Source organism: Miniopterus natalensis, chromosome 3 (assembly GCF_054644295.1).
Source record: "Miniopterus natalensis isolate mMinNat1 chromosome 3, mMinNat1.hap1, whole genome shotgun sequence".
NCBI classification, from domain to species: domain Eukaryota; kingdom Metazoa; phylum Chordata; class Mammalia; order Chiroptera; family Miniopteridae; genus Miniopterus; species Miniopterus natalensis.
Window position 1 is genome coordinate 37,914,884 of NC_142083.1, and position 22,711 is coordinate 37,937,594.

A 22,711-nucleotide genomic window follows, 5' to 3' on the forward strand; every position below is an offset into this window, starting at 1 on the left:
AACAAGTGCTCTCCTTAAGACACTTCAATATGCATAGAAGTACTTTAAGTATACTTACCACTTCATCAGATTTAATAAAACTAATAATTTTTCTGCTTCAACAAATGCATTAAGTGAAACTGGCTCGGTCTTTTGTTTTGTTTTTTAAATGCTAGTACATGGCAGTGAAAAACATTATGACTACTAGTGCTATCTGGTGCCACTGCCCTGATTCCTACCTAGGGCTCCAGAATTTTACCCACTTGCTTCAGCACTCTAAGTGCAAATGTCAATACCATGAAATAGGCAATAATGTGCTGGTATTGTTATGGAAATAATTTCCACCTCACAGACCCTCTGGAAAGAGTCTCAAAGACTCCTAGGGTGTCCACAGACCATACTTTGAGAATCATCGTTTTAAAAGAACTGAAAGGATAAAGTCTCCTCAAGTACAATAGTTTTTGAAGTCTAATTTCAGTAAGCTCTACAAATTCTTCTTTCATGCTACGCTTTAAATTCCCTTTTAAAATAATATTAATAAACAAAATCAACTTAATCTGATTCAACCTCTCTTACAAAATAAAACTTATTGAGAGTATTTGTAAAATAATATATATTTATGCTGCTAAAGGGGCAATTATTTAAAAACATAATTCTAAAACATAATTTCTTAAGAAAATGAGGACTCATTTTAGATGTGCAAAATGACAAAAAAAATCTATAATATAATAAAGCCAAAAATTAGTATGCTTACTGTAACAGAGTTTGATCTTGTTCCATTTCCTCTTGAGGTTGCTAGGGAAAAAAAGCAGTAGTTTTTTCCAACTGATGAATGCTAACCCAATGCAACACACTAAAAATTTAACATTTAAGGTAATTCATGTTATTGTTTCTTAGCATCTTTTTTTGTGGTAAAAAATATATAACATAAAATTTAGCATTTTACCCATGTACGGTTCTGTGGTATTTTATACATCCACAATGCCGTGCAAGCCTCACCCCCACCCATCTCCAGAATTTGTTCGTCTTCCCCTACTAAAACTGCACGCCCAAAACCCTGACTGTCCATTCACCCCTCTCAGCCCTTAGCAGCCACCCTCCTCCTTTCTGTCCCTATGAATCTGACTACTCTAAGTTGCTCATATAAAAGAAATAAAACTATATTTGTCCTCTTATGACTGGTTTACTTCACTTAGTAGAATGCCTTCAAGATTTATCAGTGCTGTAGCATGTATCCATATTTACCTCTTTTTTAAGGCAGAAGCATATTCCACACATGCACTCACACACACAGGATGACAGAAAAGCCTTTCAGTGGCCCATACCTCAAATTCTATCACACAGGCTAGTACCTTCTTCACAAGTTTAAGATGACCTCTGACATATAGTGGAGAGGAAAATGTAATTATTATATTCTAATTTAATCTCTTTTAACATTCTGTTCCTCTACCATATCTCTACCAGAAAGAGAAAAAAACAAAGGAAAGAGGGAAAAGGAAGTATTTTAGTACCTCCTCCTAAAACAACTGTCTTTCAATAAATTTGCAGCAAAGAAACAGAATGACTAGCTAAAAAAAGCAGAAAAAAACTAAAAGAAAAAAAGAAGCAAAATAACAAACAAAATTGATCATTAGTAATTTGTCACTCTTTGAAACAGCATTTCCAATTTTTTATAAGTATGTATTTAATCAATATACCTACACACCTGTAAGACTGCATCCCCACTAAGAACAGGCATCGTCGTCTTTTTACTTATTTGCTCCTGTGGATCCTTTCTGAGGTTGAACCTAAATTGAATCTCAGGAGAACGTGTGCCTAGAATGAAATATAATCACAGTCATTCATAACAGTTTTATTGCTCTGCTTTGACAATGACCCAAGGATTTAAAGATAGTAAAAAATGTCATTAAAGATCATTTTGTAAATTATAATTTCCTAACTGCCACTTTTATGTATTATGGTTTTTAGCTTATTAATTGAGAAGAAACATATATACTACATTGAATAATAGTTGATATTTACTTTTTTCAGGATGAATGGTGCAAAGGCTATATATGGAAAATTATGTAGACTTAAATCCCACTAGAAAGAATACTTCCTTTTTTAAAAACTTCACTTTAGGTCTTTTAAAAAACCCATGATGCTAGTATAAATTCAAGAAAAGTACAAGTTTCTGTTACAAGATGGCAAATGGTGCCCATATTTTAACTTTCTTCCCTTCCCAGTTCCTAAAAAGAATCCAAAGAAATGATTAGTTTTTTTAAAACCTGAAACAGCAATGGTAAAAAAAAGGAAATATACCCTCTACAGATTAGAAGATGAAAACACAATGAGCTCGGCCAGCGTGGCTCTGCAGTTGAGCATTGACCTATGATCCAAGAAATCGCAGTTCAATTCCCAGTCAGAGCACATGCCTGGGTTGTGGGCTCAATTCCCAGTATGGGGAGTGCAGGAGGCAGCCAATCAATGACTGACTCATTATTGATGTCTCTCTCTCTCTCCCCTTCTCCCTTTCTCTCTCTGAAATCAATAAAGACATATTTTTTAAAAAAAATAAATGAAACAAAACAAAAAGTGGGAAACAGACATATATATTTAGGAATTTAATATGTAACAATATGGTATTTTAAACAGTGGCACCAAAAAGAATTATTCAATAAATAATATTGGGAAAATTGGTTAACCATTTGAAAAAATGAGCTTAAAAAACTATCTTCCCATATGCCAAAATATTCCAAAGAGATTATTTGTAAAAGCTATAAATATAATAAATGGAAATAAAGATAAAAGAAAATATCTTTATGGTCTTGAGATAGATGAACTATTTCTAAGTTTGAAAAAACTAATAAACCCTAAAAAAACCCAGCAGATTTTACTATATAAAAACTTAAAACTTCTACAATACAAAATATATCTTGAATAACATGAAGACATAACTAGGAAACTGGGTAAAACTACTTGCAACATATATATGACAAACTTTTGTTATCTTTAATATGTTAAATGCTCTTACAAGTCAATAATAAAATAATAATTAGGAGATATATGGTAATTCACACCAAGAAAAACCCTATGAATGGTCAATATTAAAATATGCCTAAATATTCTTTAAAATGCAAATTAAAATAATCAGATACTTTTTACTTATCAGTTTTGTAAAGACTGAATATGTCTTGTGTTGAATCTAGAGGTGAAAAGCCATCTTTTTTAGGAGACAATATATGTCAAGATCTGACACATGTGAGACCCTTTAAAATCAGAATATATTCTTTAAAAGCAAATCTAACTTTAGCTAGTTATTTATTCTAAAGAAATAATTTAAAAAGGAAATAATCAAAAAAGTAGGCAAAGACATTAGAATATTCATATTTGTTACAATACTAAGAAACATGGAAAATATAATCAATTTATTAAGTAAGAGTACACTCATACAAAATAATATGTAGCAATTTAAAAGGTTGAGGTAGATAAATATAACAAGAAATATACTACATAGTACAACACCAGTTATGAAAAGAGATATTTATGTTGGCACATGAAAGTCTAAAAGGATATACAAATACTAAATGCTGGCAATTGTTGGGAGTGGAATTATAGGGAAGAACAGAGGATAGGACCTTTCATTCTCTACATAATTATGTACTATAAAAATATTTTATAATTTTAATAATTAGCAAAAATAATAAAGGTCTATCCATTTGGAAAAGGAAATAAAATTTAAAAACTTGGCTGGAATATTAAAACAGACCCCTAACTTTTTCCTACTGGCACTTTACACTTCAAAAAATACATCCTGGAGACCAATATTACACACTGTCTTTTCCAATTGCAAGTAAGAAAAACCACTCCCAGATGAAACTGTAACTTGCTGTTGGGGTATCAGGTGAGGCAATGTATAGCGAAAAGACTTTGCAAACTATACCAAAAAGATCTTCATGGTATTTAGGAAAATTTTCTTCTATTCTACACCTATTTCCAGACATCCTCCAAAGTGAAAAATACTCAAAGGAAGAAATAAGAAAAGGAAATAACCTACCATTTAAACAGCTACAGCAGAACTGATCTTTTTGAACAGTAACAATTAGTGATAGACTTTTCTACATGCCATTTAAATTGATCTAGAAGTGGACTCAGGAAGTATGGAGAACTGGTAAGTGAAAGCCACTTTTTAAAAATAGATATATAACTAGACTTATTGTGTGACAATGTTATCTGCACTAATGTAATAGACTATATTAACTAGACTTATAGTGGTGATCATTTCACAATATATAGAGTGTCCCATAAAAATGTATACACACTTTAACAACTGATAACTCATTTAATTTTGAAAATGAACTGTAGGTTAATAAACACTGACTTTATAATTATTCAAAGTATGTAAACATTTTTTGGGACACCCTGCAGATAAATATTGAATCATTATTGTAACAATATGATGTTATATGTCAAGTGTACTCAATAAAAAATAATAGAATAAAATAAAAACAAATAAAAAATATTTATCAAGGAAATCTGTAATTTAATTTTGTGTGAAAGAATCAGACTGGTGCCCTGGCTGGCATGTTCAGTGGTTAGAGCATTGGCCTGAGCACAGAAGGGTCTTGGACTCAATTCCCAGTCAAGGGCACATACCTTGGTTGCAGGTTTGATCCCCACCCGTCAGGGCACATGCAGGAGGCAACCAATCAATGTGTCCCTCTCACATTGATGTTTCTCTCTCCTCTCTCTCTTTCCCCTCTCTCCCTTCCCTTCCACGCTCTCTGAAAAGCAATGGAAAAAATACCCTCGGGTGAGGATTTAAAAAAAAAAGAATTAGACTGGTTATTAAAAAGTACTATTTGCTTCCGCAGGTAGGCAGCTTCTAGAGTTAAGCTGGAGATCTGGGGGCAGGGGGAAGAAGAGCTGTCTGAGTACCACTTCCATAACACTGTTGTATAAACATCTTCCAGAAGTTACAACCCCCATTGCTGTCCTCAGTAACAGACCTTAATAGACCTTAGGGTCTATTACAGACACCTAAAAGAAACTAACTCTGTGTAAAGTTAAAGAACAAGACTAAATATAAAAGGAAACATTAATGGAATAACACCTGGGAAATTAAATGGACTACTTAGTAAAAAGAATTACTTCTCACCTTTGCATATTCCACTTATATCAGGATGGAGACTGAACTCAGATCTAAGAGACGTGTCTTGATCAAAGAGCAACCTTTCAAATACCAAAAAGAAGGTACAGATTATTATAATGTTTTCTAAACAAAGACTAACAATTTAACTGTCGGGGTTTTTTCCTACAGTTTACTGTCAATTTTATTTTGTATTGGTTTCAGGTGTACAGCTTAGAGGTTAGACAAACATATACTTTACAAAATGTTCCCCTTGATATTTCCAGTGTCCAACTGGCACCATACATAGTTATTACAATATTATTGACTATATTTCCTATGCTTTACTTTACATTCCTGTGTCTATTCTGTAACTACCAATTTGTACTTCTTAATCCCACCACCTTTTTTACCCAACACCTCAACCCCCCTCCCATCTGCATCTATAAGTCTGTTTCAATTTTGTTTGTTAGTTTACTTTGTTCTTTAGATTCCACATATAAATGAAATCATACAGTGTTTGTCTTTCTCTTATTTCACCAAGCATAATTCCCTCTAGTTCCATCCATGCTGTTGCAACAACAAATAATCTAGTTAAAAAATGGGCAGAGCCTGGCCAGGCATGGCTCAGCGGTTGAGCGTCAACCTAGGATCCAGGCAATCGGGGTTCGATTCCCGGTCAGGGTAACATGCCCGGGTTGCGGGCTCAATCCCCAGTCAGAGGTGTGCAGGAGGCAGCTGATCAATGACTCTCTTTCATCATTGATGTTTCTATCTCTCTCTCCCCCTCTCCTTTCCTCTCTCTGAAATCAATATATATATATATTTTTTAAAAATGGGCAGAGGATCTGAATAGACACTTCTCCAAAAAGGACATATGGATGGCCAATGGACATATGAAAAGATGCTCAATGTCACTATCTGTCAAAGAAATGCAAATTAAAAACACAATGAGATATTACCTCATACCTGTCAGAACGGCTATTATCAACAATTAACAGGTGTTGAGGATGTGGAGAAAGGGAACCCCTCATGTACTCTTGGTAGGAAAGCAGACTGGTGCAACCACTACAGAAAATAGTATGGAGTTTCCTCGAAAAATTAAAATGGAACTGCCTTATGATCCAATAATTCTACTTCTGGGGATTTATCAGAAGAAATCCAAAACATTAATTTGAAAGAATATATACACCCCTACCTATGTTCATTGCAGTGGTATTTAGAATAGCCAAGATATGAAAGCAGCCCAAGTGCCCATCAATAGATGAGTGGATAAAAAAGTTGTGGTACATATATACAATGGAGTATTATTCGGCCATAAAAAATGAAGACTTAACTGTCATTTTTATTACATCTAAACTTGTAAAAATTCTTAGTTATACCACTATTAATATGTTGGGATCTTAATTCTGAGATTAGGTTACAAAAAGACACTGGGAGGCATCCTGTCTCCCTCTCTTATTCTCTTGCCTCTGTACTCTCAGGGAAGTCAGCTCACCATGCTGTGAGACTTCCTGTGGAGAAGTCTATGTGGCAAGAAGGTAAGGGAGGCCTGCAGTCAACAGTCAGAGATGAACTAAATGCCAGAGAGGAACTAATTCTTAAAAACCATCCTGCAGAAAGCAGATCCTTTTCATGAAGCCTTGACATGATGAATGCAGCCTTGGGAGTCCTTGAGCATGATGACCTAGTTAAGAAACTCGTGGATTCCTGATCCACGGAAACTACAAGATAATAATGTTTATTGTTTTAAGATGCTAAGTTTTGAAGTAAGTTGTTATATAGCAATGGAAAACTAATAAACAGATTGTAGTCACATTTCCCCAACTGTCTCTTTTTACAGTTGTTTTATTCAAATCAGGATCCAAAAAAGGGGCACACTAAATTTAGTTGCTATGTCCCCTAAGTCTTTTTTTAAGTCTATAAATTACCCCCAATCTTTTCCACCCCTTTGCAATTTATTTGTTGAAGAAACTGGGTTGTTTTTCCTGTAGGGTTTCCCACATTTTAGATTTACTGATTGCATGTCATTAAATATGTTTCTCTGTCCTGTATATTTCCTGTAAACTGGTTATTAGATCTAGAGGTTTGATCTAACTCAACCTCAGTTTGGGGAAGCATATGTGTTCTTCCTACAGGAGATAATAAAGTGTATGTTGGGAAGGGCAGTCTCGTGCATGCTATCTTTCAACCGCCTTTCAGCCTTGAGGCAGGAACACTTTCTTTCGAAGAGATAAAGAGTCCTCTCAGGTTGCGCTGGACCTCTTACCTTGTGTGGGAATATCTTTCCCTGTTTCCGATTCAATGTGTATTCCTTTGATCTATTTAAGTGTGTGTCACAGGGCACCTGGCCAAACCCACTACTGTATCTGTCTTGTGTGGGGAGAGAATGAAGTTCTTCGTTCTGCGACACAGGAAGGGTGTGTGCAGGCCAAGGGTCCTGTGTCAGCTGCAGAGAGATGGCTGCCCAGAGAGGACCAGTGCCCACTACTAAAGCTAATCTTTTTTTTTTTTATGTGAGTAAAGTGTTGTTCCAGCCAGTGCTTTACTGCACTGTGTTTTCATCAGTGACTCCAATACCAAGATACAGTGAATAGAAGTGTCTGGATTTCTACTCCTGGTGATAGGCAACAGATGCACTTGCTCAACAAGACGGCTGTAACTCATTTTGTGGTGTTAGTGACTGTTGATGATCATTGCCTAGGTCTATTCGTTATTAGGAGTATATAAAATGGTGAAATTCTACTTTATCATTTTCTTCATTTACTAATGGAAGTACTTATTTTTTAAAATATGTAAGTATTTTAAAAATACTATACAATTACTTTCCATCAAGCCTCTTAACTCAACCAGGTTACTTAGGTAGTGTGCATAGGAAAGGTAAAATAAATGCCTGCTTCTTTCTCTTTCATTAGCAGTTTTCAGAATATTGAAATAAGTTTTTAAAGACCATTACAAACTCATAGACTTAAATCCACTGCTGTTATAGTTCTTATCAATGCTCAAACTGTCTTATTTTTAGCTAGTGAGAGCCTCTTCAAAGTGGCTCATGGGTTGTTTGACATGAACCCATTTGTTATATACTGAATTGTGTCCTTAATCCATAATGTAACTACATTTGGAAACAGGGCCTTAAAGGGGGCAATTAAGGTTAAATGAAGTTATAAGGGTGGGGCCCTAATCTAATATGACTGGTATCTAATAATCTAATTAGAAGAGAGGGGACACCAAGTATGCATGCACACAGAGGAAAGACTGCAGAATTAATAAAGCTTCAGGCAGCTGGGAGACAATATCAAAAAGTCTAACGTTTATGTCATTTAAAGTTCCAGAAGAGAAGAAATTGGTACAGAAAAAAATATGAAGAAAACTTCCCAACTTTGGTGAAAGACGTAAATTTACAGATTCAAGGAGAACAGTGAACTCTAAAGAGGAAAAACACAAAGAAAATCATGCCCAGACACATCATAATTAAACTACTAGGCCAAAGATATGGGGGGAAAAGAAAGCAGACAAAAAAGATGAAATATTACACATACAGGAATAGTGAATTAAATTGGAGGGGGGCTTGACTACAAAGGGGAAGCACAAGGGCATGTTTTTGGAGTGATGGAACTGTTCTGGATCTTGATTGTGAAGGTTGTTTTAAGATTCCATAGTCAAAATGTTCCCTGGACACCAAAAGAACAAATATTCCTGTGTATGTATACATAAAGAAGCCAGAAACCTGGGTATCATCCTCCATGTCTAATTAACTGCCATCTCCTGCCAAATTTACTTTCCAAAGGTTTCTCAAGTTGCCCTTTTCCCTCCATTCCCACTGTTTCTTCTTGGTTGGGCTCTCATCATCCCAGTCTGTTACTACTTTGACCCCAAAGCTAAGTAAGCTCTTGCAAAAGGTGAATAATCCCTTCTCTAATTGTACCAACTTTGACCCTGGAAGCTTGCTAGAAATGGAGAATACCAGACCCCACCAGAGAACTCCTGAATTGGAATCCACATTTTAACAGAATTCCACAGTGATTTATAAGGGCATTAAAATTTGAAAAGCCCTAGTCTAGGGCATGCTAGAGTCAATAAAAATCTGATTATGCTACTCCTCCATTAGCACCTCACAAGCACCTGACCTGGACACATGCAGGATATATGAGGCCTTAGAAGACCTCACCCTACCTTCCTCTCCAGGCTCAACTTTCGCCACTCCCCACCTCCACATTTAGCACTTCAGCAAGACTTAACTATACATTCCAACACATAAAGCACAGTGCTATGACCCACAGCTACACCTTTACCCATACAGTTCCCTTGGCCTAGAACATTCCTGTTCATCTGGCTAATTCCTAACCAATCTTCAAGTCTCTACTCAGAAATTAACCCTAACTAACGTTGCTGACCACCTAGGTTGAGATAAAAGACCCTCTGTGCTCCTAACGCACACTGTCCACATTACATTGAAATTATCTGAGCCCTAGCCGGTTTGGCTCAGTGGTAAGAGAGTCAGCCCTCACTGAAGGGTCTCGGGTTCAATTTTGGCCAAAGGCATATATCTTGGTTGCTGACTCCATCCCGGCCTGGTCCGGAAGCGTGCGGGAGGCAACCAACTGATGTGTCTCTTTCACATTGATGTTTCTCTGTCTCTCTCTCTCTCTGAAAAGCAATAAAAAAATATCCTTGGATGAGGATTAAAAAAGAAGAAGAAATTATTTGGCATGAAACAGACTGAGGAATCTCAGAGGGAAAGCAGGGAGGATGAGGGGGAGATTAACCTAAGAATTTACATGCATATATGCAAAATCCACAGACAAGAGACAACAAACAGTGTGGTGAAGGCCTGGACGGGTGGAGGTGAACAGTGGACGGGATCAATGGGGGGGGAAAATGGATATCTGTAATACTTTTTTTTTTTTTTTTAAATATATGTTTATTGATTTCAGAGAAAGGAAAGGAGAGGGAGAGAGACAGAGAGAAGCATCAATAATGACAGAGTCATTGATAGAGCCCGCAACCAGGGCATGTGCCCTGACCGGGAATCGAACCCTGATCACCTGGATCCCAGGTCAACGCTCAACCGCTGAGCCACGCCCGGCCGGGCTGTAATACTTTTAACAAAAAAGATAAATTAAAAAACAAAAAAGAATTATGTTTCTGTGTCTTTCCTGGCCTGGAGATTTCTTAAAGGCAGTGGCCTCATCTCTTCTGTCTTCTCCCTGAATCTAGCACTGAAAGTGAGGTATGTTCAGGAAGGTTTTGATGAACTACCGACTTTTTTTTTTTATTTTTTTTTACGTGTCTATTGATTTCACAGAGTGGGAGAGAGAGAGAAACATCAATGATGAGTCATTGATCGGCTGCCTCCCGCACGCCCCCTGCTGGGGTCAAGCCCTAAACCCGGGCATGTGCCCAGACCAGGAACCGAACCCGGGATCTCCCGGATCCCAGGTCAATGCTCAACCACTGAGCCACGCGGGCCAGGAAACTACCGACGTTTTTTGATTCTTATAAAATCATCCGCTTCCAGTTTGGTGGTACCCAGTTCCTCCATCACACATTCTTCTCCGGAAATTATGTTAACCGTCTCCTAGACCTGAGCTACGAGCTGCCTGAGACAAAATGCATTGGAGCTGTTTCGCCCTAGGACATTTTTGCCTGTGCAAAAGGCCTTAGGGCCCCAGGATGAGTTAAGGCTTTTTTTAATGCCATAAAGCCAGCTACTATAACGCTCATTTTGCCCTACGTTGGGGGGCTGTGGCCTCGTTTGCTTACGAGCTCTTAGCTCAGCCTGGCTGCCCCCCAGGGCCTACCTACGTTCGCCCGGTAACAATTTCTACTCTCTCAGGGCGCCCCGGCGCCTGTGCCCACTTCCCCAGCGCCCGCGCTGCCGGTGGTCACCTCCTCCAGGGCAGCTCCTCTTCTTCCAGGTCGCTCTCCGTCACGGACCCCTCTATCACCGTCTCATCGCTGTCCCAGTCTGCGGCCTGCGCGCCTTTCTCCATCTTGGCCGCGAACTCGGAGTCCTTTCTACCCTCCCTCACCAACGCTCCCCTTCCCGCAAAAAAAAAAAAAAGACACTAAGCGCCTCTTTAAAAGGCGAGTTAAAAGTAAAATTCGTCGCTGCAGCCGGGCGTGCTGAGGCGACAGGCGGAGGGGCAAGAGCGTCGTCGTGGGGGCGGCGGTGCCTCCTGGCTGTCGCGCCGCGCGCCGCACGCCGCACGCCGCACGCCGCCGGCAGGGGGAGCCGCGCGCCGCACGTCAGAGCCGCGCGCAGCTAGCGGTCGGCCCCGGTCTCGGGCTCCCGGGGCCGGAAGTGGCGGTGGCGCGCGGCCGCCCGGGCCTCGCGGGCTGTGCGGCACCGGGCCCGCTGCCGCGCTGCTTTCGGGTTCTGTCGCGTCCCCTGGGCGGGGTGGGGACTGAGGTTGCGGCGGCGAGGACGGGAGAAGCGGCGGAGCAGCCGACGGACCGCAGGCCGAGCATGGGTAATGCCGCTGGCGGGGAGGGAGTCCGGGAACGCGTCGCCTGCAGGCCACCTGGTGCTCGGAGACCGGACCCCGAAAGGACCGTCAGCTCCTGCCGGCCGGGCCCGGTGCTCAGCCCGCCGCTCTGAAGCCGGAACGCTACCTTAGACGCAGGTGCTTCTGCAGTCCACCAAATGCTGCCTTTCTTTCCCCTTAATGCCTTTGACATGCCCTCCCCACGTGTCCCCCCAGGTAGGCCAGACAAACATTTATCAGAAGTTTCAGATCACCAGCTAACCTAACTGATGTATACTGTATTTGTATTTCAACCTCCAGCTCTCTGGTTTCCCTGTAATACAGATTGTGTAGGAAAGGCAAGAGAAAGGCTTTCTCTTTCCATTAATTTTTAGAACAGCAGTGGTGCAACCTGCAATGGTAGCCAGTACGTTTTTATATAGTTGATATACTTCAATCTCTTTAAATGTAACTAATTCAAAATAAAGCCAAGTGGACTTCCTAAGGAAGGAGAGGAAGATTGAGAATATGACAGACCCCTTCTGTATATGCACCTTGGAATCCCCAGTGTCTAGCACATATTGGGTCTTCAAAGATTTGTGAGCAAATGGATGGAACTGGGGCTTTCTGACTCCCCAGTTCACTGCTATTTCCATTACATGGAGTGGCTTTATCACTATTTTTATTATTTTACTATTCAGATCATATTTTTTTCCTAAAAAATGTCTAAGTTTTTGAGAAAATGAAGGGTCTTTTGGGAAAATGTATTTTAAAATACTTATAGGAGACTTGGTGGAACACTTTAAAAGTTTATTTGGGGGAATATTACTTAAGGAAGTAGAGACATTATTGAGGAATTCTTGAGACAGTAAGGTGGTAAGCAGCAAATATAGGTTAAGGAAAGGGAGGACTTGTCCTATCAGATATCAAAATGTATTTTAAAGCTCTATTAATTAAAATATTATATAGCCCAGCCAGTGTGGCTCAGTGGTTGAGTGTCAGACAATGAAACTGGAGGTCACTGTTGGATTCCAGGTCAGGGCACGTGCCCCGGTTGCGGGCTTGTTCCCCAATTGCGGGAAGAGCAGGAGGCAGCCGATCAATGACTCTCTCTCATCATCAATGTTTTTCTTTCTCTCTCTCCCCCTTCCTCTCTCTCTAAAATCAATAAAAATATTTTTTTTTAATTTACTCTTATGTAACAGTAAAGTCATTAAGAAACAGTCACCTGTCAGCTTGCATAAAAAGATTTTTCCAAAACAGATAAATATTACAAAACAAAAACACAACCTACACAAATCTCACTGTTGCTGCTCTTAAACTGTTTGGAAATCTAATAGAACTTGGCCTCCCCTCACCTCTACCCTGCATCATTATGGAGGGTTCCTCTCTGGTTCTTTGGAAGGCATTGTAGCTGTCCCCTCCAACATGGCAGGAAAAGTATAGCCTTGATGGATGTTTACAAAATGTTAGATAATCAAAATTTACACTATAAGCCCATTATGGGAAATATATGCAACCCCAAAGAATCATGTATTTTTCTTTTAAAATTGGCAGATGAGGAAGTACACCTGGATGGAATTTAGGAGTACGTAAGAAGATACGGTATTGGTCCACACAGAATAAAAAAAAAGATAAATTGGACTTAGCTCAAAGCTCTCTATTACTTTTGGATAACATTGTTTATCTTTTGTTTAAAAAAAATGTGTGTGTTTCCTTAATATCTTGGTTTTGAAATTGCTATTGTTTAGATTTACAGCTAAAAAAGAAGTCTTGAGTAACCCAACCATCAATTATTGGTTGAGTAGTAAAAACTATTGAATGTAGTCTTTGTTTACAATCCTGGGTAATTAGTGCTCCCTCTCTTCTGTTATTAACTCTACATTTCATATAAACTAGTCAGAGCTGGTACAAATAGTACCTCTTGTCTTGGTCTCAGTTCCTTGTCTCTGTCTGAGTTCAGTGACAGACAAGTAAATCCATTATTACAATGTGGTATGTTAAATGGGAGGCATTTAATTCGGCCTGGGGTCTGGGGCGCACAAATCACAGATGTAGAGTTTCACAAAATGACATCTTTGAAACCAATTTAAGAAATGGAACTTTACCAGCACCTTGAAGCCCCTTCCCACACTCTAGTCCCTCTCCAACTTTCATAAAAGCACTATCATGACTTCTAACAGCATATATTTGTTTGCCTGCTTTGAAATTTCACATAAGCTGAATCATACAGTATTTACTATTTTGTGTTGGCTATTTTGGGTTCAAAATTATGTTTGTGAAATTTACCCATATCGTTGCATGTAGTTGTAGCTCATTCTTTCTCATTACTGTATAGCCCATCAGTAGATGAGTGGATAAAAACGATGTGGGACATTTACACCATGGAATACTATGCAGCTGTAAAGAAGAAGGATCCTTGTATCCTTTGGGACAGTATGGATGAGCCTGGAGAGTATTATGCTAAGTGAAATAAGCCAATCAGAGAAAGACAAGTACCACATGATCTCACTTACACGTGGAATCTGAAGAATTTAATAAACTGATGAACAGAAATGATTCAATGACATGGAAGCATGGATCAGGCTGACAAATCTCAGAGGGATGGAGGGGGGCAGGTGGGTGGAGGGGGAGAGATTAACCAAAGAATTTATATGCATAACGCAAGGACACGGACAATGGTGTGGTGAGGGACCAGGGAGGGGGCTCGGGTGGGGTAGGGTAGAATGGGTCAATGGGGAGAAAAAGGGACATCTGTAATATTCTGAACAACAACAAAAAAGATAATATCTAGGCCTCAGTTGTGTTTCAGCTCCAGGCCCAGAGAGGCAGTGAAACCAGAGAAGTGGGCCTGTGGCTAACTCAGGACCAGATACATTGACTCATTGACTAACAACACTCTGCCCTGGCACTGACCAATCAGTGGAGACCAGGACCCTGAAAAAGCACACCTGGAAAGCTGATGAATATTCTGTTGAGACACTCCCGAGACCTCCCCTAAGATTTCCACCTGCAAGAGAGAGAGAAATAAGTTCAGGACAAAGGACCCAGTGCGTGCTCCCCACCAGGGGAGCACACCAGTGCATTTCCATCCTCCCACCCCAGGTGACCCCAGGATACTTGCAACCAGGGGAGCAATGGGCAGCGGCACCTCATCCGGGGCTTACTCCCTGAACCTGTCTCCAAGGGCCTTTTCTCTCTGACCTCTCAGTGAGCCAGAGTAGCCCAGCCTGGGTTCTCCTCTCGCTTCTATTCCCTTTCTTGTTTCACTGTCCCACGTATATTTTTGCTGCCATCATAGACCAATACCCTTTGACTCAGTGCTCTGTAGCCCTTCCCTTTGGAAATCCCCATCCCCTCTTAAAAATTTAATTTTTCTTTATTCACCCATCTGAGATGGCTCTTTAGCCTGCCCTCACACCACCGACCATTAACCTTTCAGTAGTAAGTGTGAAAACAACTAAAGTATATGGGCAAGATAAGGGTTATTTTTAACAAGGTCCATTTATACAGGTTTCTCTAGGCTTCAGCTCCTTATCTCTGGTGATAAGAATGTTCTTCTCAACCAAAGTATTTATACGCATATATGCACAACCCAAGGACACGGACAATGGTGGGGAGAGGGACTGGGGAGGGGGATGGGACGGGGTGGAATGGGTCATCGGGGAGAAAAAGGGACATCTGTAATATTTTAAACAAAAATTTAAAAAATTTTTAAAAATAAAAAAAAAAGAATGTTCTTCTCTTGGTATAGGGAGGGCATCTTTTACAAGGGAATTTTATCTCCTGCTTTCAGAAGGAAAAGGAGAGATTGAAGTGCCCTTCTCGCACCTGCTTTTCTTTACATGCCTGTAACTCAAAACAGTCCTTATGCCAGAGTGGCCTATTTCAGGGCAGCATATTCTTCCACTGGAAGCTCCAGCAGCCGTCTTGGAGCCATGTGTCAAAGGCCCACAAAACTGTAGAGGTGCTATCCCTAACACTGTTGAGCTGCTGAACCAAAGCTAGTAACCACCTACCTCCAGATTTCTTATATGAGAGGGGGTGGAAATGTTTAAGCCTCTGTGAATTTGGTTCTCCATTACCTGTAGCTGAAATGTACCATAGAAATGAACACTTGAAACCTATATAATCTTATTAACCAATGTCACCCCAATAAATTTAATTAAAAAAATGAAATTAATAATGCAAAAGCTACTCCTTCATAAAGATTGATTGTTTCCCTAGTGCAGAGAAATACTTCCTGGTATTTAGGCAGTAACTCAAAATGAAAATTCTAATAGTTCTATGCTGCCTTCAGTTGTTTTCTAATCACTACACGTCTTTCCACAAGTTGAAGTCCCTAATCATGGAAACCATATCACCCACCTTATTTAAAATTTCTACAATCTTTGAGTAAGTCTGGACAGTCAGAAAAGCGCTTTGTAAATACAATATTCTTTTCATGAGGCACTAGAGTTCCAGATAAGGTACACCCTCAGAATCTATAAACATTTCCGGAAACAGTTCCCTTTGAAACCAAACGGAAAAACTAATGTGATTCACTACATGCAGAAGTTACTCAGCCCAAGAAAGAGCTTAGAGATGTGTGACTGCAGAGAATATAGTCATTGGCCAAAAGATTAAGTTGGACCTACACATCACACTACAGCCAAGAATAAACTCCAAGGAGATCAGAGATCTTAATGTAAAGAACAAAACCAAACAAGTACTACAAGAAAACAGATGAATTCCTCTATAACCTGGGTCCGGGGAAGGCTTGTGACCTATAATTCAAAATCCATTTGTAATAAAAGATGACATTTTTTAAAAACAAACCTTTATGTGGCAAAAATCACCGGAAGCAAAATCAAAAGACAAACTGTAAGAAACTACTTGCAAAATATATCACAAATATTGGGCTAATAGTCATAACAAGAAGCACATTTCTAATATAATAGCAGAGAGAGGAGTAACAGTGACATAGAGCAGCGATTTTCAACCTTTTTCATCTCATGGCACGTTAACTACTAAAATTCTGCTGCACACCAAAAATATAATTTTTGCTGATCTGACAAAAAAATAGGTATAATTTTGATTCATTCACACCAGAATTCAGACAGCTATTGTTGTGCTGTCTGTTGTCATTATTTTATTTGACAATCTAAGGGAAAAGAGGTCAGTGCCCTTGACTAAATAGCCAGGTACTGCATGTTTTCAAACTCTTGAGGCACCCCTTGTGCCTCTTGCGGCACACTGGCTGAAAATCACTGGATTAGAGCAACCCTGTAGGCAAGCAGGAACACATTAGTATTTACTACCTAACTCCCATTCACTACCTAACTCCCATTCATTTTAGGATTTAATAGTTAAATCTTGCCCAGCCGGCGTGGCTCAGCTGTTGAGCATTGACCTATGATCCAGGAGATCAAGGTTCGATCCCTGGTCAGGGAACATGCCCAGGTTGCGGGCTTGATCCCCAGTAGGAGCCCTGCAGGAGGCAGCTGATCAATGGCTCTCTTTCTCATCATTGATGTTTCTATCTTTCTCTCTCCCTCTCCCTTCCTCTCTCTGAAATCAATAAAAACATATTTGGGGGAAAAAAGTTAAATTTTATGGGCAGAAAGTTTGGAATGCTTAACTATCTGTAGACAAGCTCTTCCAATAGTCAGGGGGTCTCAAATGTGGTGTGCATAAGAATTTCTGTCCATATAAAAACAAAATATGCACACTTTTATGAAACATAAAGAGAATTCAAGAATATTTTTATTCTGACATTTTCCCTCCTGGCATGATTTTTAAAAAAACAATGGGCTTTGAGATCCTGGTGGAGTTCCTTTTTTTACACTGGTTTTAGACCCTAAGTCCCACAAGCCTCCTCTGTCTGACAAAGATGAAATTTTGAGATATCAGAAACATTGCAACTCCACCTGTATGTATCAGTTTCTTCAGTTCCTACTTAACTGCCCATCAGCTTTCTTGTCCTTTCCTTGAAATATTTTTTAAAAAAATCTTCATTGATTTCAGAGAGAGGACACCAGTAGGGAGAGTGCAGGAGGCAGCCAATCAATGACTCTCATCACTGATGTTCCTCTCCCTCTCCCTCTCCCTCTCCCTCTCCCTCTCCCTCTCCCTCTCCCTCTCCCTCTCCCTCTCCCTCTCCCTCTCCCTTCCTCTCTCTGAAATCAATAAAATATATTTATTAAAAAAGCAATAGAAAAGATATCCTCAGTGAGGATTAAAAAGAGGGAGAGGGAGAGAAAGATAGAAACATCAATGATGAGAGAGTCATTGATCAGCTGCCTCCTGCACAGCCCCCGCTGGGGATCGAGCCCACAATCTGGGCAAGTGTCCTGACCGGGAATTGAACTTAAATCTCTTGGATCATAGGTCGATGCTCAACCACTGAGCCACGCTGGCCAGGCTCCATTGCTTTTCAGAAAGAGGGGGGGAGGGCGGAGAGAGAGAAAGAGAGAAAAATAACGAAGTGAGAAAGACACATTGATTGGGTACCGCCCCCACTCGACCCAAGACTGGGGCTGGGGATCAAGCCTGCAACCAAGGTATGTGCCCCTGGCCAGAATCAAACCAGGGACCCTTCAGTCCAAGGACTGACAACTCTAACCACTGAGCAAAACTGTCTAGAGCTATTGCATCCCAGTTTTTATCTGTCTTTGCCTTTGGGAAAACCCAAACCAAGATGGTCTTGTAAAGGAGAAATAGGGTCTAATGAAGAAGAAGGTTGACGTTTTAGACTCAGTTCGACCTGCTCGAAAGAACAGCGGACCAGTAGGAACTGTCATACTTAAGCAGGAAGAGGGTGGGAAGGAGGGCTTCTGCTATATTTAAGGCCTGCCAAAATCAGGATGTCTTCCTTCTCTGTACCAGACTACACTTCTCTCTTTTTCTTTTTTATCGGAATGAGAAGGGCACCTAAAGAAAGAGACCAGCCAAACTGTTTCAGTCAAGCAATGGTCGGATATTACCATCCATAGTTTGAGCTCTTTACCGAAATTGGGATTACCTGGTGGTCCAACCAATCCTAGATTCCAAAAGAAGGATGGTTCCCTTGGTGAGGATTAAGGTAAAGACACACAGCTTTGTCCACAGCCTATAGCCAAGCTTCTGTAGAGTTTCCATGGCAACTGTTTCAATAAAGGGCTAGGCAAGGGAGGGGCTGTCCTGGCTGCTTTCATTACAGTCTTTGGGGCAAAAATTATTGGCTCATGGTGACATCATTTGTAATTTTCTTAACGTTCCTTGGGGTACATGGGTCAAATTCCTTCCTAAATTATTTACAGTGACATATATTTCAAAATAACAAACAAGTGGGACTTCTGCCCAGACAGGCATTGAACAGAGTTTTTGCAGATGTTTTATGTTCTCCCTTGGAAAAGATGAGCAGCCTATCTTTCTGGAGGAAGCACAGAGACCTTAGGAATGCCTTCTTTGAGAGCAGTGGGTAGGTTGCTATTCCCCTTCACTTTCCAAGAGATGGAAAAATTAGGGATGCTAAGATCCAGCTAAAAGATTTTACCTAGAACATCTCATAACATGCTGTCATTGAAGTAGTACAAGTTACCCAAAGCCTAGAGTATGTAAAGTGGAAGGAAAAAAGTAAGATTTTAGAGATAAGCCAAGGCCAGAAGACTTATCAGTGCTTGCTGGGCCCCAAAAGACATGGGCTTCAGAAGCATCAGTAAGTATAGCTTCAGTACTGCTGAGACAGATGTGGAAAGAGCTGGAAACCTTTTCAGGGAGGCAAAACTCACAGGCCTAAGAAATTTCAGAGTGGGGGGCAGCAATTGAGATCACACTAGGTATTAAAAATGCAGAGGAAGAAGCAGGGTATCTGGATTATGAGGAAATCAAGACCATAAGCTGGTGGGAGGACACTGTAACTCATTCATTCAGTGTTACAGGTGTTGGAGATAGAGAAATGAATAAGAACAGTGAAGCCCTTTATTCTAAAAAGCAGACCACTTTGCTCGTTTCCCAGATTATGTCCTTATGTTGGAGCACTTGTAACATCATATATTTTTGGTGAATTTAGCTAAAAGTCAACTCTAGGTGTTAATGAGAGTTCCAAGCTAATGTTTATAAAATATAGATCTTTGATCTTAGGTTTATATCCTTTTTTATGCTCCCAAAATCTTGATTGTAAAATGGTTTCCTGTTTTTGAGTTAAGTGATCAACAACTATATTGGATACTTACTATGTGCTCACCCAATATGGGTGACACCATGAAAAATATAGAAGAGGGAGCTTTTCTTCCCTTTTAAACTGGGAGCATTGTGCCAAAAATAAAGATTACATTGCTTAGCTCCACTGCTGGTAAGTATGGCCTTGTACTTCTGATCATTGAAAAATAAAATATGAGAAAGGATCTGACTCAGCTGGGAAGGGCCCCTTCTTTGCCCTTCTGTATTTATTTTGCTCCTCTTGAAATGCAGATATGACGACTGGATGCCCTCTTTGACAATAAGGTGACCCTGAGGGTGGAAGATACATGCTGAGGAGAGTGGAACAGAGATAGAAGGGTCCTGGAGAGCATCTGTGGCTGCAATGCTAATCCTAGACAATTTATCTCCAATTTCTTTTACCTAAGAAAGAATGCTTATCTTGTTGAAGCCACTTTTCGTTTAGCTTTCCTGTTACTTGTAGTCAAATTCATTGCAATCTCTAGCAGACCAAGTTAGGGTCCTATACCCTGTTTGGGCCACTTTTACCCATAGGTGACTAATTCTGTATTTAAAAAACTGCCTACTTCGTACAGCCCTGGGCAGTTGCTCTTTGCTTCTGCTTCAATAGGGTGACTCAAGAAAGCTGAGCAGAGCTCCCTTGGGCTACTATCCTTGTTTTCTCTTCACTCTGGCCTGGTGAAATCTTACCTATTGCCTACCAGGTTTCCCCCATCCCCACTCCAATCATAATTCCCTCTGGTCTCTCTCAACTGGGAACTAAACAAAGCTAGAGAGAGAGGTTGGAACTGGGAAAACGAAAGCAAACAGGAAGAAGGGAACTGGAACTTGACAATGAGCTGGATCCAGCCTTGTATTAAATGTCTCACTTCACTCATATCAATTGAGACCATGACCAGGTTTGTTATTAAGGCAGAAAAAGGAGTGCTCACACTTGAGTCAGCATTTTATCTCCTTTCTTGGTCTTTCATTGTGTACCGTCACCTCAGCCAAGTATCCCTGAGAATCTCAGGGATGGACGCTCACTCCTCATTATAGATAGGCTGTTTCTATGTTGTGTGAGCATTTTTTTTTCCTGAGGACAGTAAATCCCTTTTTAACTCTTTATTTATTTTTCAATCCTCACCCGAGGAATGAGGATATTTTTTCCATTGATTTTTAGAGAGAATGAAAGGGAGGGGGGAGGGAGAAAGAGAGAGAAACATTGGCATGAGAGAGACACCACATTGATTGGTTGCCTCCCACACGTGTCCCCACTGGGGGCAGGGATCAAACCTGCAACCCAGGTATGTGCCCTTGACCGAGAATTGAACCTTCAACACTGGCTCACAGGCTGACGCTCTAACCACTGAACAGCACTGGCCAGGGCAGTAAATTCCTTTAAAAGAAAAAGAAATGTATTCCAGTACAGCTCATACCTACTCCCCAACGGATGTACGAAACTGGGGAAAGGCCTACAGAGAGGAATGGGGAACTGAAGAAGGAAACAAAGCCATGGCTCAATGGTGGAAGCAGGCTCAGTGGGCAGAAGAAATCTCTCACTGTGTGTACCAATGAAAGGCCTTTGCTCCTGACTTCAAGAGAAGCTCCAGCTACTGATTTCAGTTTAGGAAGTTTTAGGAACATGAAGAAGCAGAATTTCAAGTTTTGCTACTGAAGTAAAGTAGCAAAAAGAAGAGGAATCACTAAAACTGTTAGCTCACGTAAGATGTCACCAGTAGAAAATTGAGATGTTCTGCCAACTTGCTCATGAGTTCCTCACCTTTTAGATCTCTCATATTCTACAGTGTTTTAAGATTTCTGCCTAATTAACTTTCCTGCTCCTGTATCTGTGCCACCTCCATTCTCCTGCTCAGAAGCTTGGCCCTAATGGCTGGAATAACCTTCTTTCAAAGCACTACCTCCCCTTGTTCAAAATACACCACCCTCAGAACTCCATGCCCTCTTTTTCCAGCAGACCCTCACTCAGAACACTTACCCTGTTATCTGGAAAGGATCTGTTCATGTAAGTTTTCTTATTTAACTCTGTATCTTGAGTGACTAGCCCTTTGCCTACATAGAGTAGGTCCTCAGTGAATACTCCTTGACCTTGGGCAGGGAGTGATAATCAATCACATTATCTGCCCAAAGCTAAGTGACCAATTAATCACTTGAAATGTACTAGTTTAAAAAAATCCTTGAAATTAAAAATAAAAATAATAATAATAATTAGAGCCCTGGCTGGTGTGGCTCAGTTGGTTGGGGCATCATTCCATGCACTGAAGGGTCTTGGGTTTGATTCCCGGGCAGGGCACATGTAGGAGGCAACAGATCGATGTTTCTCTCTCACACAGATGTTTCTCTCCCTCTCGCTCTCCCTTCCTCTCGCTCTAAAGTCAACAATAAAAACAAAAATGAGAGCCCTAGGCAGTTTTGCTCAGTGGTTAGAGCACTGGCCTGCAAACTGAAGGGCCCCGGGTTTCAATTCTGACCAAGGGCACGTTATCTTGGTTGCAGGCTCAGTCCCTGGCCCTAGTTGGCATGCAAGTGGGAGGCAGTCAATTGATATGTCTCTCTCACCTCCATGTTTCTCCCTCTCCCCTTCTCTCTGTCTCTCTCTCTCCCTTCTGCTCTCTATGAAAAGCAATGGAAAAAATATCCTCCGGTGAGGATTTAAATAAATAAATAAATAATAAATAAGTAAAAATTAGAAAGACTGTGCAAGACAAGGAAGGAAAATTAATTGCCCTAGAATGGAAGATATAATTCTGAACAGAGCCTTTATTATTTCTTAACTGAAATAATGCAATAGCCTCTCCTAACTGGTCTCTCCACTCTTGGTGCTTCCACCTACCAATGCTATTACCTATCCCATAGGCCTGCCTCCAAACTATCAAGAGTTGCCCATTGTCTACTAGGCTCCACCTAGCACCACTAATATGGCCCCACCCCACATATCTTGGGAATCTCTCAGTACTTCACTGTGTCATTCCTGCAT

The 22,711-nt window shown here is 40.4% G+C and overlaps 1 protein-coding gene and 1 long non-coding RNA gene across 2 annotated transcripts in view; one reads left to right on the forward strand and one right to left on the reverse strand.

The window, feature by feature from the left end:
* Window positions 1–11,079, reverse strand: part of ANKRD31 (ankyrin repeat domain 31) — a 91,029-nt gene extending 79,950 nt beyond the window's left edge. The window contains exons 1-4 of the mRNA XM_087815192.1: window positions 10,976–11,079; window positions 5,117–5,190; window positions 1,685–1,794; window positions 734–774 (exon numbers count right to left, since the gene is read on the reverse strand). Coding sequence (XP_087671318.1) covers window positions 734–774; window positions 1,685–1,794; window positions 5,117–5,190; window positions 10,976–11,079 — 329 coding nt within the window. The remainder of the gene's footprint in view (window positions 1–733; window positions 775–1,684; window positions 1,795–5,116; window positions 5,191–10,975) is intronic.
* Window positions 11,080–11,513: 434 nt separating this feature from the next.
* Window positions 11,514–13,471, forward strand: LOC107531207 (uncharacterized). Its single transcript, XR_001602606.2, has 2 exons — window positions 11,514–11,712; window positions 13,111–13,471. It is a non-coding gene; the product is annotated as an uncharacterized LOC107531207 (long non-coding RNA).
* Window positions 13,472–22,711: the final 9,240 nt, after the last annotated feature.